Source organism: Phoenix dactylifera, chromosome 5, assembly GCF_051530095.1.
Source record: "Phoenix dactylifera cultivar Ajwa chromosome 5, Ajwa_hap1_PhDact_Kaust_v1.1, whole genome shotgun sequence".
NCBI lineage: Eukaryota > Viridiplantae > Streptophyta > Magnoliopsida > Arecales > Arecaceae > Phoenix > Phoenix dactylifera.
In genome coordinates, this window is record NC_143194.1 from 10,289,034 (window position 1) to 10,303,985 (window position 14,952).

Here is a 14,952-nt window from a genome sequence, read left to right on the forward strand (position 1 = left end):
CTAACTAGGGTAGCCAACCACATGCCCAAGGTTTCCTAGGTACAACCCAAATGGGCCAACTAGGGTTTCCTATGTTGCCTAGCCCTCCTTATTAGAAATAGGAGAAGAGAGAGTGCAGGAATGTGAATAGAGGGAGATAGAGAGGGCCATAGTAGGGGTGGCTAAGTAAAGGTGCAAAAACCCTAGTGTGCCATCCAAACAAAAAAGAGACACAAGTAGAGAAGGAAGAAAGGAAGAAAAAGATGGGGATATTTCCAAGTAATTCTTGGAGAGCCTCCCAAATGCAAGTACTTCGTATGGTTCCTAGAGAAGTCTTTATCCATCTTCTTTCACCTTATTGTGTTCTTATATCTTCTTTATAAGTATTAATCTCTCTTGCTATGCATGTTATGTATCTATATTATTGGTGATTTATGAAAAACCAATCCAATTCATAATCTTCCGCTACATGTTTGACGTTGGATCATCCTAATTCCATAAGAATATCTATAGAAAAACAATATATAATGAATGTAACATAGGAAGCATAAATTAGGATCATTTTCTATCGGGAGATTTTTTTCTAAGAATTTGAAAGGAGGCTAGATATTGAAACTTTGGAACAAAACTTTATTTATGCTTGGGAATTAAATAGATGTTAAGATTCTAGGAAGATCCCTAGGTGGATGAATTTGAATTAAGCTGGTTGTTTCCTAGTCTACTTCAATGTTGTAAAAGTTGGAGGCCATGGCAGACTTACTGTTAACAAGTGAATAAGGAAATGGAGTATCAAGGTCAATCATCCACCAACGAGGGAGCTTGATGAGAAAGGTAGTCAACCCTTGACAATATAGTTTTGTGGGATGAAAGAGATAACAAGCTCTGCACTACTAAAATGTATAGATTTCTAATGATGGTGGATTGAGATCACCTATGGTTAAAATACTTTGGAAAGCCTCGATTCTTGAAAAATTAAAATATCCATACATATGGTTAGCATTCAATGATAAAACTCAATATTTGAAAGAACTTAATGAGAGGTTCAAAGTCATTAGTAAATTTGCTCTTTGCAATACCACGATCAAATCTACCTTTTATCTCATGTTCAAGTGCAATTATGCTCGAAAGTCTAGGAACCCTTTACTTGATGTCAAATGCCATCTCATATCAATGCTATTGATATGGACTACTTGTAGCCAAAAGAAGGTTTTAAAGCATGCAAGCTGTTGGGGATCCCAGGCGTTGACATTGTACCAGACAATTGGAAGGAAAGAAATAAAAAATTTTCTTAAATTAGAAAAACTTTGACAATAAGGTTCTTAAATAGGCATTAAATCTATTCAAAGATTGGTCTACTGTATAATACTAAGGCTGCTATTAGTTTCTTTCTTGCCAAGAGCTGACTTAATTTGTTGTTAATTTAATGAACTATGCATTTAACTTGTTGTTTCTTTGGTCTCATGGCTTTTTTGTAGCATTGTAATTTTTTGGTTTAATAAATTTAGTGGGGTGACAAAGATCATATTTATTAAAAGAATTGATGTGAAAATATTGTATTTTTAAACACTTAAACAACATACCCATACTAATTTTAGGGGAGGATGTATGTTGCATATTTCTAGTTTAGGTGGAGTGCTCATCTTGAGATGAATTTTGCTCACATTCTGGTCCACGACATTAACATCATATGTAGTGAATTACAAATGGAGGTGAATAAAATCCAATTAACATTTAATTTTTTAAGACAAGAGTTAGGGTGACCTAACCAACTTTAATTGAAAAGATAGAATCTTACAGTTCTAAAGAGTAACATAATTATCTTTATCATGCAAGTCCACCAAAAAAATCATGACTCTTTACATGGACTTCCTCTCTCAACATATACTACAATCATGTATGTTTCATCATTTATAGTCGAAATAGATACATCCATGAACCATATATATATTGTGTAGCAGATGCACATGTTGCTGAAATTAGCAAAATTTGTTACAACTATCCTGACTCTATTACCAGCCTAGAAGTAATCTAAAACAGTATTTCACAGGAGACATGAAACTTTCTCAAGTCATCACATCCTTGTGAAGCTTAACAATTTACTTTCTCTTCCCATAGGTCATAATTACCTGATCAGCATGGCTGTAGAAACTGTAAAAATTTAGAAAAGCAAGTTAAACCTGCCAAGTTCTATCTTGCAAAAGAAACAAACAAAAAGAAATTGGACTCTCTCTCTCATACACACCACAAACACATGCAGCTATCCAGATTTGTCTTGTTTCATTATGACTGGTTAAATCTAAATGTAACTTATTTACACATCTTAATTGGCAAAGGTCTGCTTGTTTGTGAAGTGATGTGGGTTTAATTTTTGCATGGCTCGAAGGTCCTTTTCTTTGGACTCTCCTATTTTATAAATTTAGTTGATTTTTTTCAAGTCGATCCAATAGTGCCTCTCAGTTGATTTTATTATCAATTAATCAACCTTTTCAAAATGATTCATATGATGCCCACCAAATGAAACTTGCTATGACCAATGACGGAATTTGATATCCAACATTTGTTATTGCACATCGTCCCACCATGCATATCAAAATATTTCCTAAGTCCATGGCAAGTCATTACATCTCGGGAGCAAAGAACTGGTGTTATCCTGCGCATCAACAATCTCTAAAAACCCAAAAGACAACATCAAAGACATGCTTTCATGACCTAGGACACTGAAAACCTTTTTTGTTCCTATTTTGCTTAGTTATTACTAAAAGAAAATAATATGACCTTCAAACATATTATCGCTAACAAGTACTTTTTTTTTTTTTAATTTTCAAGATCTTGAAGATGTACCGCATAGATAGTTGCCAAACCAAAGCATGTCCAATTGAGAATGTTTCTGATGAAACATACAATTTTAATTAAAAGATAGAAATGAATTTTCAAACTAATAGAGCATCATTTCACCATTCACAGTGGGAACAGCTGTATGGAAGTTTATACGTGCATGGCACCCACAACAGCAATTCTAACATCTCTGTTTGTAATGTGAGCGTGAGAGAATCTCACTATTTGCATCTGTATCATACTAATCATTTTGTAGGTGCAATGAAGCTAAGGGAAAAGGAAGCTCTCACCACTGGGAGAAACAGTGTCTAAAATAAGAGTGGGGAAAGTGAGGGTGGGCCATGGAGACGTCATGGCCCATTAAAATTCTCTACCCCTAAATCATTGAACAACATCGCATCCAAGATTTATCTTAACCGGCATAAAGCGCTGAGACCTAATATTATCTCAGCAAGAATAAAATAGTTCAAAAGGTCCTAATAACCTTTCATTTTGGTCATCCTGCTAATTTTGTTTTATTAATCGTTTCTAACCACACATAAACAAAGCAACGAACAAAGACATGCGCGGCATCGAGTCGACTTTAGAACACAGTTTTACACACAAGTCGGCTTGACATGAACACCTGCAGGCACTTCACATCAATCAGATATTCTTACAGGAATTTTTTTTTTGCAGACACTTAGAAACCACCTACCCCTCCAATACGCTAAATCAGAGATTACCAATAAGACCTAAAAGTTGATTGTGGACAAAAAGTTGCTATTTCTTCAAAACCTAACCACATTCCCCATATCACTATCCTACACTAAAGGCCTGAAAAAGAACCAATTCACTGCATGACTCATTCTATTACAGAACGTTCTAATGACTAAAGAAGATTTTAAACAACTTGCAAAATGATCACATCTCACAAACATGCCAAGAATATCAACCTCCAATTCCCCGCACCACTATAACACATCGATCCGAACAAAATTTAGCACTACAAGATCATGAATTAATCTAAACCATGCATATCCAATCATGATTTAAAGACCCAAACCAAGCAAGTCAAAAGGCAGTAAACAGACAGAAGAAATGACACCACCAACCACTCAAATTGACAGCCCAAGTCTTCCAAGGTCCGACAAACAGTGCTCCACCAAAGCAACAGCAAAACACACAAAATTGGCAGCCTCTTGGTCATGCAGGACCCAGTGAACCACGTCACCAATAATGCCAACCAGCAGGCGACTGCACCACAAGCCAAATACTGGTCTTAACAAACAGGAAGTCCAAAGCAACTCATGAAGAATCCAGAAGCCCGGGAAACTAGTTCAAAGTTTAACCTTGTTCTGACTTAAACCTACAAGTTCACAAATAGAATTAAAAACCACACATCTAAGTAAGATGACATACATGGCCGCTACCGGTAACAAATTTTCGCTTAAACCTACAGGTTCACAATTAGAATTAAATACCACACATCTGACATACACCAGTAACAAATTTCTATATATAAAGCTAACTTTGCATGCTCATTCCTTCGAAGACTTGTTGATGAGGGACTTGTGAATATGGGGAATCACACCACCGCCTGCAATAGTGCCCTTGATGAGGGTATCAAGCTCCTCATCTCCTCGGATGGCAAGCTGAAGGTGACGTGGGGTGATACGCTTCACTTTAAGATCCTTGCTTGCATTCCCTGCAAGCTCCAGAACCTCTGCCGTGAGATACTCTAGTATTGCTGCTGAGTACACAGCTGCAGTGGCTCCGACACGACCATTTGCTGCAATCCTTGACTTCAGCTGCCGGTGGATCCGACCAACAGGGAACTACATAAATCACAAGAACATAGAAAACATAGGTTAAACATGCAAATATGTTTTAACAATTTTAGCTTTCCATAGAACTGGCCTAACAGGAACTATAGAGGCTACACCCACCATAGCAACAATTAAGGTTATGCACTAGGAAATTTTTTTCTTTTTTTTTTCTCCCTTGCACGAAATTCGAAAAGCACTAAGTTCACCTTAGACCAAAATGGTCAATCCTACCAGTATGGATCCCAAGTTAGAAAAAAATTATAAAATGAACCAGCATCTAAAGGCAGAATTGAGTATGCATTCAATAATGCATTACCTCAGATTCCCATTCACCAGATGTTATTTAGGAATTCTTCAATAAAAGCAGAACCGTGCTTGCTGGAATAAATCCTCTCTCTCTCTCACGCACGCGCACTGTTTTGTACACAGGGACAGAGACATACAGACAAATTATTTCAGTTATTATTAGCAATTTTGTGAAAGGACAAACTTATCCTTCTAATCTAAAAATTATGCCTGTCTAGATGTTCTCATTATTTCTGGAGAATAACTAATAATTACTCATTGACTTTAAGACACTATGAATTAAAGTATCAAACATGGAAAGACTCATCTCAACTCTGTAGCCCTTGATAATCTAGGTTTTCACCTCAAGCTGCAGCCAAGATCTGACCCAATGCCTCAACTAAGTTCAAGCAATCTACTGGACAAGCCCTTGTGCACACCCCAGATATAGCCCATGCTGCTAAGCCCGGACATTTTCCTCATTGCATCGACAAACCAAAAAATTTTCCTTTTACTTTCCTAGGATAAAATAAGTTTTCTGATAATTAGTGAGACCTACAAAGAGCTTGAAATGGCTAACAACTACGAATGGCAATTTATAACCCAACCCACTAACCAAACCCGTTTTAAGCAGGTCTAAGTTTGGCATAAATAGTTCTAGGTCATAAATAGGTCAGACTTGTTTATTAAACAGGTCAAATTCACATTTAAACCTTTGACCTGTTTAATCTTTGATCTTTTTAACCCATTTTGGCCTGTTCAAAAATTGGGTCAAGTCATGACCCAACCTGCTTCATCAGTCCAAAACCCATTTAACCTAATTGGACCAATTTCTTAAATAGGTTATGCAGAAGGTTATCCATTTAAAAAGCTTGGAATCATATTTGGATTTTTGACCAGTCTAATAAATAGGTCTGTTTGGGTTGGCAGGTTTTTGACCAACCTGCACCCAATCTAGACCCAATTGCATCCTTACCAACAACTATGTTATGTGTCTCGTGTTTATGATTGATTCTTCATCAACAAACAAGACACGATGCCTAAATTGCCCATCATTTGGGTTGTCCATAGAGTACTTGCCATTGCTATGTCAGCCAATGTTAAGCATGTGCCTCGCTTAGGCTTACCAACCGACTATGACCATAATTAAGCTCAGACTGAACCTACATCTCCTTAGTCTATGACCTTAAGAGAGTACCCTCACATAAACCTCACAATATCTTTATGACAATCAATTTGAAGCTTGATATTTCCTAAGAGATTCCAAAGCACCAAATGTACACATTAGTGAAAAGTTGTCCCTTTTTTTGCCAAGACTTGTCTTTTTCTGCCGAGTTCCAAAAGATAAAAATGGCAATAACATGGTTATTGGTATGATACACAAAAGATCTACCAATACACCAACTTCAGTAAGATTTCTTGTTTCATTACAAGAAGGATGTGTATCAAATTTCAACCTTTGGATTATCCAAGCTCGAGTACTTCCAGATTACATCAGAATTTAGGTTAGAATTTTCGAAACAGTAGTACTGAGTACCCGCACCAAAACTTTGACAGAGGTATAGATATGAAACTAAGGTGCAGCCTTCCATGAAAAAATAAGAGGGAATATAAAGACATGATGCTTAATACGCATGCAGACTCAACACTCCTGCTAGAGTCCATGTAATATTGCCAATTGGATAAAGGCACCAAGCCGCACTGTCAATCATAGATAAAATGGCTTGAAAAAGAGAGAAAACATACCATATGCATTTGCACCAAAAAAATAAAGTTCTCCAATGTTTTTATATATCGCTCCATATATTAAATGGTTAGGAGAGAGAACATACTCCCTCTCGAAATTCAGATTAAATCCCCCAAAGAATAGAAAAATCCTTTGTTCCTCTGACTCAAAATCGCATCTCTTCCTACATGAATGTAGTTTGGGTTGGTTTAAGATGGAACCAATCAAGCCCCTCCCCCCCCCCCAAAAAAAAAAAAAAAAAAAACTGCCCCACAAAAACAAAAATTCCCGATTCAACTCATTAATTAACTAGAAAAGCTAACTTGGAATCCCCAAGTCCGAAATTTTAAATCCAATTACACATTTAATCAGGTTTATTTTGGTTTGTCCAAACCTTTTTTTTTAACATATAAATCATTGATTCATTAAAAAAAAATACCGCAAACTAAACATAAAAATCATTAAATTCAAAATTCTGCAATATAATGAAAATAACAACAAGAGTTAACACCTTAAAAAGAATATTTTCAAATGAGAGTACAGTTCTTGGTAAGGCCCATCAACAAAAAGAATGGGCCAAATGGAACAAAATAAAATCAATAATAGATACAGAAAACCTTCTAATGTGTTTCAACACAAAACGGAAAAAGCACAGGCAAAATACATCTTATGCCCAGAACACAGGAACTTTGAGATAAAAGGTAGTACTATTCGCTAAACACCAACTGTGTATATTACATTAAGAATGCTGACTCATACCAGACCTAAGAATCTAAGGATTAATTCCTCAATGATCATAAATTCAACGAATAAACATCTTAATGGCACAAAATAACTATTTGTGCGCATAGTTCCTTTCAGGTCGATTTTTTCTAAGAAAACTAAAAAATGATGAATCCTATTACAAACAGAACCAATTAATTTATCAAGAAACATAAAGTACAAACATAATTCAACATGCCCACCTCGGAGCCGAGAAAGGCAAACAAGCATCTTGATAAAAACGCAAGAATCCAAGACAGGAAGATGCATACCAAGAAGAAAAAGAAATCGACCTCTAGAGCCAAAAAGATAAAAGCCAAATCTATAAACGCGTCAGATCCAAGTCACTGTCCAAAAAGCTCAAAGAAATCGCATCTAACAACATTTCAAAGAAGATGATAAATTAAACAAGATTTACCTGCAGACCAGCTCGCGATGACCGGGAGACAGGCTTCTTCTTGTCCTTGTCCTTGTTCGCCGCAGTCGTCTTCGCCGCCAGAAGACCCTTTCCTCCTTTTCCCGCCATCTCTTCCTTCCTAAAATCGAAGACAAAAGGAAGCCCCTTTCAACGCAAAGCAAAGCCCTAAAACGCCAAATCACCCCGAGAAAACCCTAGATCTAGTTTAACCAGGATAACAACGACCCAAACAGAGAAGATTAGCAGTCAAAGCTTCAAAAACCTAATCGAATCGAGAAAAAAAAAACCTAGAATTCGAAGGAGATAGAAAGAAGAGAGAATGCGAACGTACCCTTTTTTTTTCCTCCCCTTTCTCGTTTCTGGAGAGCGTCGAAGAGTTCGGATAAAGAGAGGACAACGAAGGGAGAAATTAGGGGTGGAATTGGGAATAAATAGAGCATTGGGGTTCGGGAGAGAGGCGGTTACTTTTGGTGGGCGATTGGAAATTTCGAAATTGGTTGGGTTCCAAAACTAGCCTCCTACTTCATCCAAATGACGTCAAAAAGATATTGGACTTCGTGCATAATGATAAAAATTGTAGGGATAAGTGGGGAATTGAAGAGAGATTTGGGGTACTGAGATTTCATAATGACGAAATAGCCCTCGGCAGGTGTGCGTTGACTAGTTTCCTGGGCTGGCTCCGTTAGGAAACTAACAAGACGGTAAGGCCCACTAGTGGCCCATTGGCTGCGGGGGTTTGAGGGCTGCCCGACTACCGGTTATTATTTATGATTATATTTAATTATTTTTTATTCAATTACCCTAGCTCAAGCTCGGCTCAATATTATAATCGATAACGACTATGATACATATTAATAAAAGAGTACCAACATGGATACAAGTAGGCATATATTTCATGCCAACCAGTACTTTGAGCCAACTCCATACCGATTTGGCATGATATGGACCCGTATTGTTGGAAGCTTCTATAATCTATTAGAAAACAAGCATTTCATTCAAAAGAAGTGTTTTGCAATTTAAAATCCACAATTTTCAAAATATTTACAACTAATTGTCATGAATATATTTTAATAGAAAATAATGTAAGCAAGTCCAGAAAGGGGGTTTTGCATAACAATGGTTCTCAAATTCATAAAATGTTAATATAAACTATCTAACATAGATATATTTTAAGAGAAAACAAGGTAGAATGCTTAGAGATTAAGTTAGGTAAAAATATGGAATTACAAGTCTAGTTTAGTAGAAGGTTACTTATAGAACATGTTAAGTCTAACAAAGCCTCTATTTTCGCCAATATCTAACAATTACAGATAATTTACATCTTAAACAATTTACATATCATCGAGAATATATTATCCCTTAATACAATTAATCACCAAAAGTCCATGCAAGATACAAATATTTGCAATTAATGAAACAAAACTCCAAAAATTATGAAACTAGTGGAAAAATTTTAAATAAGAAAAAAATTAATTTATGGCTAGTTTTGGCTAAATCGAGTAATTTGAACGGATCCCATCAATTTTAGACTAAGGTTTTCCCTACAACCATCAAAATACATCTCTAAAAACTATGATATCAGTCTTGTCTCCTCTACAAGCTGAGGGTTCCAAAGGTAACCAACCACGTAGACTTAGACCTATGTTTTACTTCAAATCTACTCTAAAATCATATTAATTCATTAAATAATATGGTAATAACGCTAGAAATTAGCTCAATCATACCTCTGGTTAGAAGCTAGGGCCTCGAGTTTGATCTCTACTTCATTAATGTGGTGGTTTCTTCTCCATGCATTTATAAAAACCCACATCAATGTTAGATTAGAAAGAGCAAAACAGCAATAAATAGGGAGAGATATAAAGAGGGAATTCTCATCAATTATATGCACAAAATAGTGAAAGATGAAATAAAGAAGAGGGGAAATGGGCAAACTGAGAGAGAGAGAGAGAGAGAGATGAGAAAAGAGAGGACATTCTGTTGAACCTAAAGAGTTGATTTTGATTATGCAAAATAGTTGAGTTAAAAGTTGACTAATCTATTACTTTAAGTTTAAGTGATAAATTTCAGAAAGTGAAGAAAAAAGCCTGCAGCCACTTTTAAAAGAAGATCAACCATCTGAAACTCCATATTAAGAAGCTAAACTCCAAAAGGCTATACAAATAATCCTTGGAAGCTCATATAAAAAGATAGAGAAATTCATCCGAAGCTACCTCAAGAGTCGACCCAAGCTTATAACGAGTTGACCCTGGCACTATCGCTGACTAAGGCACCTTCGCAAAACGACTCAAATAGATTGTGAGTCGACCCGAGAACAGTCTCAGAGGATAGACAAAACTACGAAATTTATCTCATTAACAAGTTGACTCATGAAATACTCGAGCCGCTCCAGACTACCAAGAGTCAATCCCAAAATTTTATGAGTCGATCCCAGAATAGCCACAGAGAAAAGACAAAAAGCTGAGAAAATCATTACTTTAGCGAGTTGATACATAAAATTCACGAGGACTCCTATCAAAATAGAATCAAACCTAGAAACAGTCGAGTCGATCCTAGAATAGCCACAATAGAAAGACAAAAAGTAGCGAAAGATAGTCTATTGAAGAGTCGACTCCTAAAATCAACGAGTCGATTCTTGAAAATCTCAAGTCAACCCCTAAACTAAAAGAGCCAACTCTACAAGTGCCACAGACAAAAGACAAAGCACAGCAGAAATAGAAGTAAGCTCGAGCCGACTTCTAAATATCACGAGCCGACTTCTGAAAATCTCGAGTCGACTCCTTTGTTCCTGACAACTATAACAGCTAGTTCTTTTGCGAGCCTAAACGACTGTTTTTATCTTACAGGCTCTATTAATTGTCTAATGGCTATGAAAGTATTCCAACCTTTTTCAAAGAGTATAAATGCATGGGAACACCAAAAAAAATAGTGAGTTCAAGCACTACAAAAGAAAATCAACTAAGATCAAAAGAGAGAGAAAGAGAGAGCTTCAACGAGCAAATTATTTAAGAGCTTTTATTGTGAGATGAACAATCATACCCTTAACATTTGAGAATTGGTAAAGCGCTTTCAAGAAAAATCAAGTCAACCAACATAGTGTAGCTCCATTTATTATTTTGTATTTACTGTCTTAGAGTTGTATTCATTGTAACAACATTTGCATCTTTTTATTCTTTGCTGTAACAAGTTTTAAAGATTGAAATTTGGAAAAAAGTCTATCCAAACCTATAATTGAATTGTGTTAAGCCTGAAATAGGCTCGGAGTAGGTTTTGGTTGATTTTTTGAAAAATTAAATAGGTTGATTGTGAACCCAAAAAATAATAAATTGAGATTTTGGTTGATTGATGTGAAAAAATCAACTAAATTTGGTTGCAAACCTAAAAAACAACTAGGTTGTAATCTGAATTATAGATTATAGTAAAATTTTTAAGAAGTCTTAGAGAGTGGATGTAGGGACAGGGTTGGGACCAAACCACTATAATTTTTTTGTATTTGCCTTGCCTATTTTTTTTGCTATAATTTTTTGCATATTTGCTTAGTGCTCATTTGCTAAGTTAAATACTCATCTGTTAAGCATGTAATTCCGTTGCATTATCGATTAAAGCTTTTGAAAAACCTAATTCATCTCCCTCTTGAGCTGCATAGCTGGACAATAAGTGGTATCGGAGCATGGTACTTAGCCATTCATTGACCTAACCGCCAAGAGTTAAAGATCCATGGCAGCCCCTGTTGATACCTCTCTCCTCTAGGGTGAGTCTACGAACAATCCTCCTCTATTTAATGGCACCAACTATTCATTTTGGAAAGCTCGCATGCACATTTTTATTATGTTTGGCAAGCTGATATGCAGTTGCTTATTTATAATGGACAGTGGTGAACATATCATGTGTAAGTTTGGCCAGTATGGAGATGATTTAGTAGTGGTAGATATGATTGTCACCAACTTTATGGGTGGCTCATGTAAGCTTAAAAGAGTTCTATTGGTCCACCTGCAAGTAGGGTCAAGGACATCCATGATGGCTTTCTTCATCATTGATGATGCTTCTACCTACATTGCATTATCTGGTAGAGATTGGATCCATGTCAACTACTGTGTACCTTCTCCCTTGCACCAATTTCTTGTCCTATGGAATCTAGATGCCTTCAATGTGTGAGATTGAAGTTCTGTATCAGCTTCAATGATTGATGTCCAAGGATAAAGAGGATGAAGAAGAATTCATGCTTGTAATGGGAGAAGTTGATAAAGTTATATCTGGAGCTCATCCAGCAAGGCCTAATATATGTTGGTTGGCCACTAGACATGGATAGTATTGGCCGAAGATTTGAGAAGACTACATGAGATACACCAAGGGATGCCAGGCTTGCCAGAGGCATGGGCCTGTGCAAAAGGTTTTGGAAGCAGACTTGAGCTACGTTATAAAATCATAGCTATTCATAGGTCAGGCTATGGATCTAAATAGAAATTCACCCTCCTTCCCTGCAAGCCATGAATTTGTTATCATGGCAATAACTTATCTCACCAAATGGTTTGAAGTAGTACCTATAAGGTCCGTCAATCAAACGACCATTATAAACTTCATTAGACAACACATAATTCACAGGATTCAGCCTATCGAAAATAATTATGGCAGATCAATGAACAATCCTTACCCAATTGTTTTGGTATTCATAGAAGTGACCAATTTTTTGTATGATCCATTCAATGCTGTATTATGCCCGAGTTAATAAGCAGGTTGAATCGACTAACAAAATCTTAACAGCCAACATATGCAAGTTCATTGGTGATAGATTGAAGATATGACATGAAGTTCTCTTTTGAGGAGCTGTATGGATAGAAAATGTTAAAAGATCGATCACTAGGGCTACATCGATATGAATGTTAGAACAAGATTACACTCCAGCAATGATGGTCGGATTGAGATAATTAGATAAGTTGCAGTTAGCAACATGAGACTAGTTGCATGCCTAAAAGCTCAAAATTGCCCAATCGTATGACAATAAAGTTCGCTCTACATCCATTAGGTCAGAGACTTAGTTTAGGAAACGATAATCCCTGTTGAACTAAAGAGCCCTAGATTTGGGAAATGACTCCTAATTGGCAAAGACCTTATATGGTCTATCAAGTCCAACCTAAAGGAGTTTATAGGCAAAGGAATGTTAATGGAGAACCGCATGACCGATCCATAAATGAGAAACATTTAAAAATGTAATATCTGACACAGGAGGAGATGTATAAAAAGGGTCAGTCAAAATTGTTGGAGTAATTCAAAATTTCAAGCTTACCCTTCTTTTGTCTTTTATCTTGTATACTTTCTTTAGTCCCACATTGGAAAGAGATGCAACTGTAATTGGTCGCCATTACCTGCTACACCGAGATTCATTCTCCGATGGGTGCGATCAATTCTTAAGGACAGTGAAATTACACCTCAACTAATAAGTTTTTTCTTTACCATATGTTCCTTAAGTTAACAAAAATTCTATTAGTTAAGTAAGGTTAAAGATGTTTTCATCCCTGCGATCGTTAGTGCAAGCAATGGCTGTATAGCCATTCAACTAACAAAAGACAAAAATTAGACATGCGGAGCTGACAAAGGGACCATATATAGAAATAAAAGAAGAAATTACATGGTAATGCTCCCCGATCGTTGCTTCTTGGGATTAGGGTCAAACTGCATAGAGTCAATTCTTTATCCTAGGTGGATGTGTTTTCCCTTTGTTTTAAAGATCGCCAGGCCGATCTGCTATGCCATCAATTATGGTGATTGTTAGTTCAATATGGTGGCCATGAAGCTTTGAATATGGAATTTTTCTGTGAACGTAGTTTGGTGTAAAAATTAGTCTACTTAAACTTACTCTAGACAATGATAACAATGGAAAGCTAGTGCTAGTTTTGACATTAAATACTTTGCCAATCAGTCTAAGAATAAAATCCCCTAGGCTGAAGTAATGGGAAGGATCAGAAATGAAAACTCAAGAGTAAACAAATCGACTAGGATGATAGGACTACTCCTGTAACACCTAGCTCAAGTATTAATGAACTGGGCCTAGTCCACTTGACTGGCCTATATATATGTAGGAGTTGGTGTAGGATATAAAAAAAAGGATAGAGCCCTATTCAACTTGGTGTAGGAGACCGAAAAAAGAGGATAGAGCTCTATTCAATTAGGAGTAGAAGATGGAAAAAATAAAGGATAGAGCCCTATTTGATTAGACTGGGTGGCAGACTCCTCCTCTATTCTAACTTTGTACGAGAGCTAGAAAACCTAGCCTCCAATAACTATTTAAAAACCCTCGTGCTGACTTTCACGTCACTAGCAATAGGTTTTGTTGATCACCACTGCTAGATCACCGTTGGTTGCTTTTCCTTCTTCTTTTGACTTCCAACGGTCTTAGTTTATGATGCTCATTAGAGATTTCAGTTGAGTACTCACCAAAGATTTCAGTTGAGTACTCACCGGAGTTTTAGATTCTGAGAGAGATTTTGGAAATTATTTGAATCTGCAGTTTGGTTTTGCTCACAAAGTAAGTAATGTTCTACCTTTTCTAGATTTTTTTTTATTTATATAATATTATTTTTACATCAAAAAAATTGTTAATCCATTGATATGTGATTTATAAATTTTATGAGATGATGCTTTGAATGGAAAGTAGATATGTAATTCAAAGTAATATTTTTGGACTGTTATTTACTGATCTTACATTGTATATGCATATTTTGGATAGATTATGATATATATGTATTTTGAACTTTGACATATATCAGATTTGAACTCTTAGACTGATTATGTTTTGGATCCTACCAATTGGAGGTTACGTATTGGTACTTTAGTTATTATTGAGCTCATTGATTCAGCTTCTAGCCCCATTGCTGAGTATAAGTGCGATATTCTGGCCCACTCCACAGGATATAAGTGTGGTTCTATTTCAAGCTTAGCCACAAGATATAATGTGACCATTGTTAAAGGCTGTTGAGTTAAATATAAGTTATTCTGAATCAAAGTTATGATTATGTATATGAATATTTGAAATATATTAGTTTTATTGAATTTATGCTTGAAATAAAATTGATTATGTCATTATACTGATTCATTGTAATTTGTCTTCATAATTTATATTATTGTATGAATTATCTAGTTAAGGT

General features: G+C 36.0%; 1 protein-coding gene across 1 annotated transcript; it reads right to left on the reverse strand.

Moving 5' to 3' along the window:
- Window positions 1-4,129: 4,129 nt before the first annotated feature.
- Window positions 4,130-8,290, reverse strand: LOC103695640 (putative histone H2A variant 3). The gene is made up of 3 exons (XM_008777012.5): window positions 8,145-8,290; window positions 7,814-7,931; window positions 4,130-4,631 (listed from the first exon to the last, which is right to left on the reverse strand). Exons 2-3 carry the CDS (start codon window positions 7,919-7,921, stop codon window positions 4,335-4,337), a joined length of 405 nt encoding a protein of 134 aa, XP_008775234.1. The 5' UTR covers window positions 7,922-7,931; window positions 8,145-8,290; the 3' UTR covers window positions 4,130-4,334.
- Between the last annotated feature and the right edge of the window lie 6,662 nt (window positions 8,291-14,952).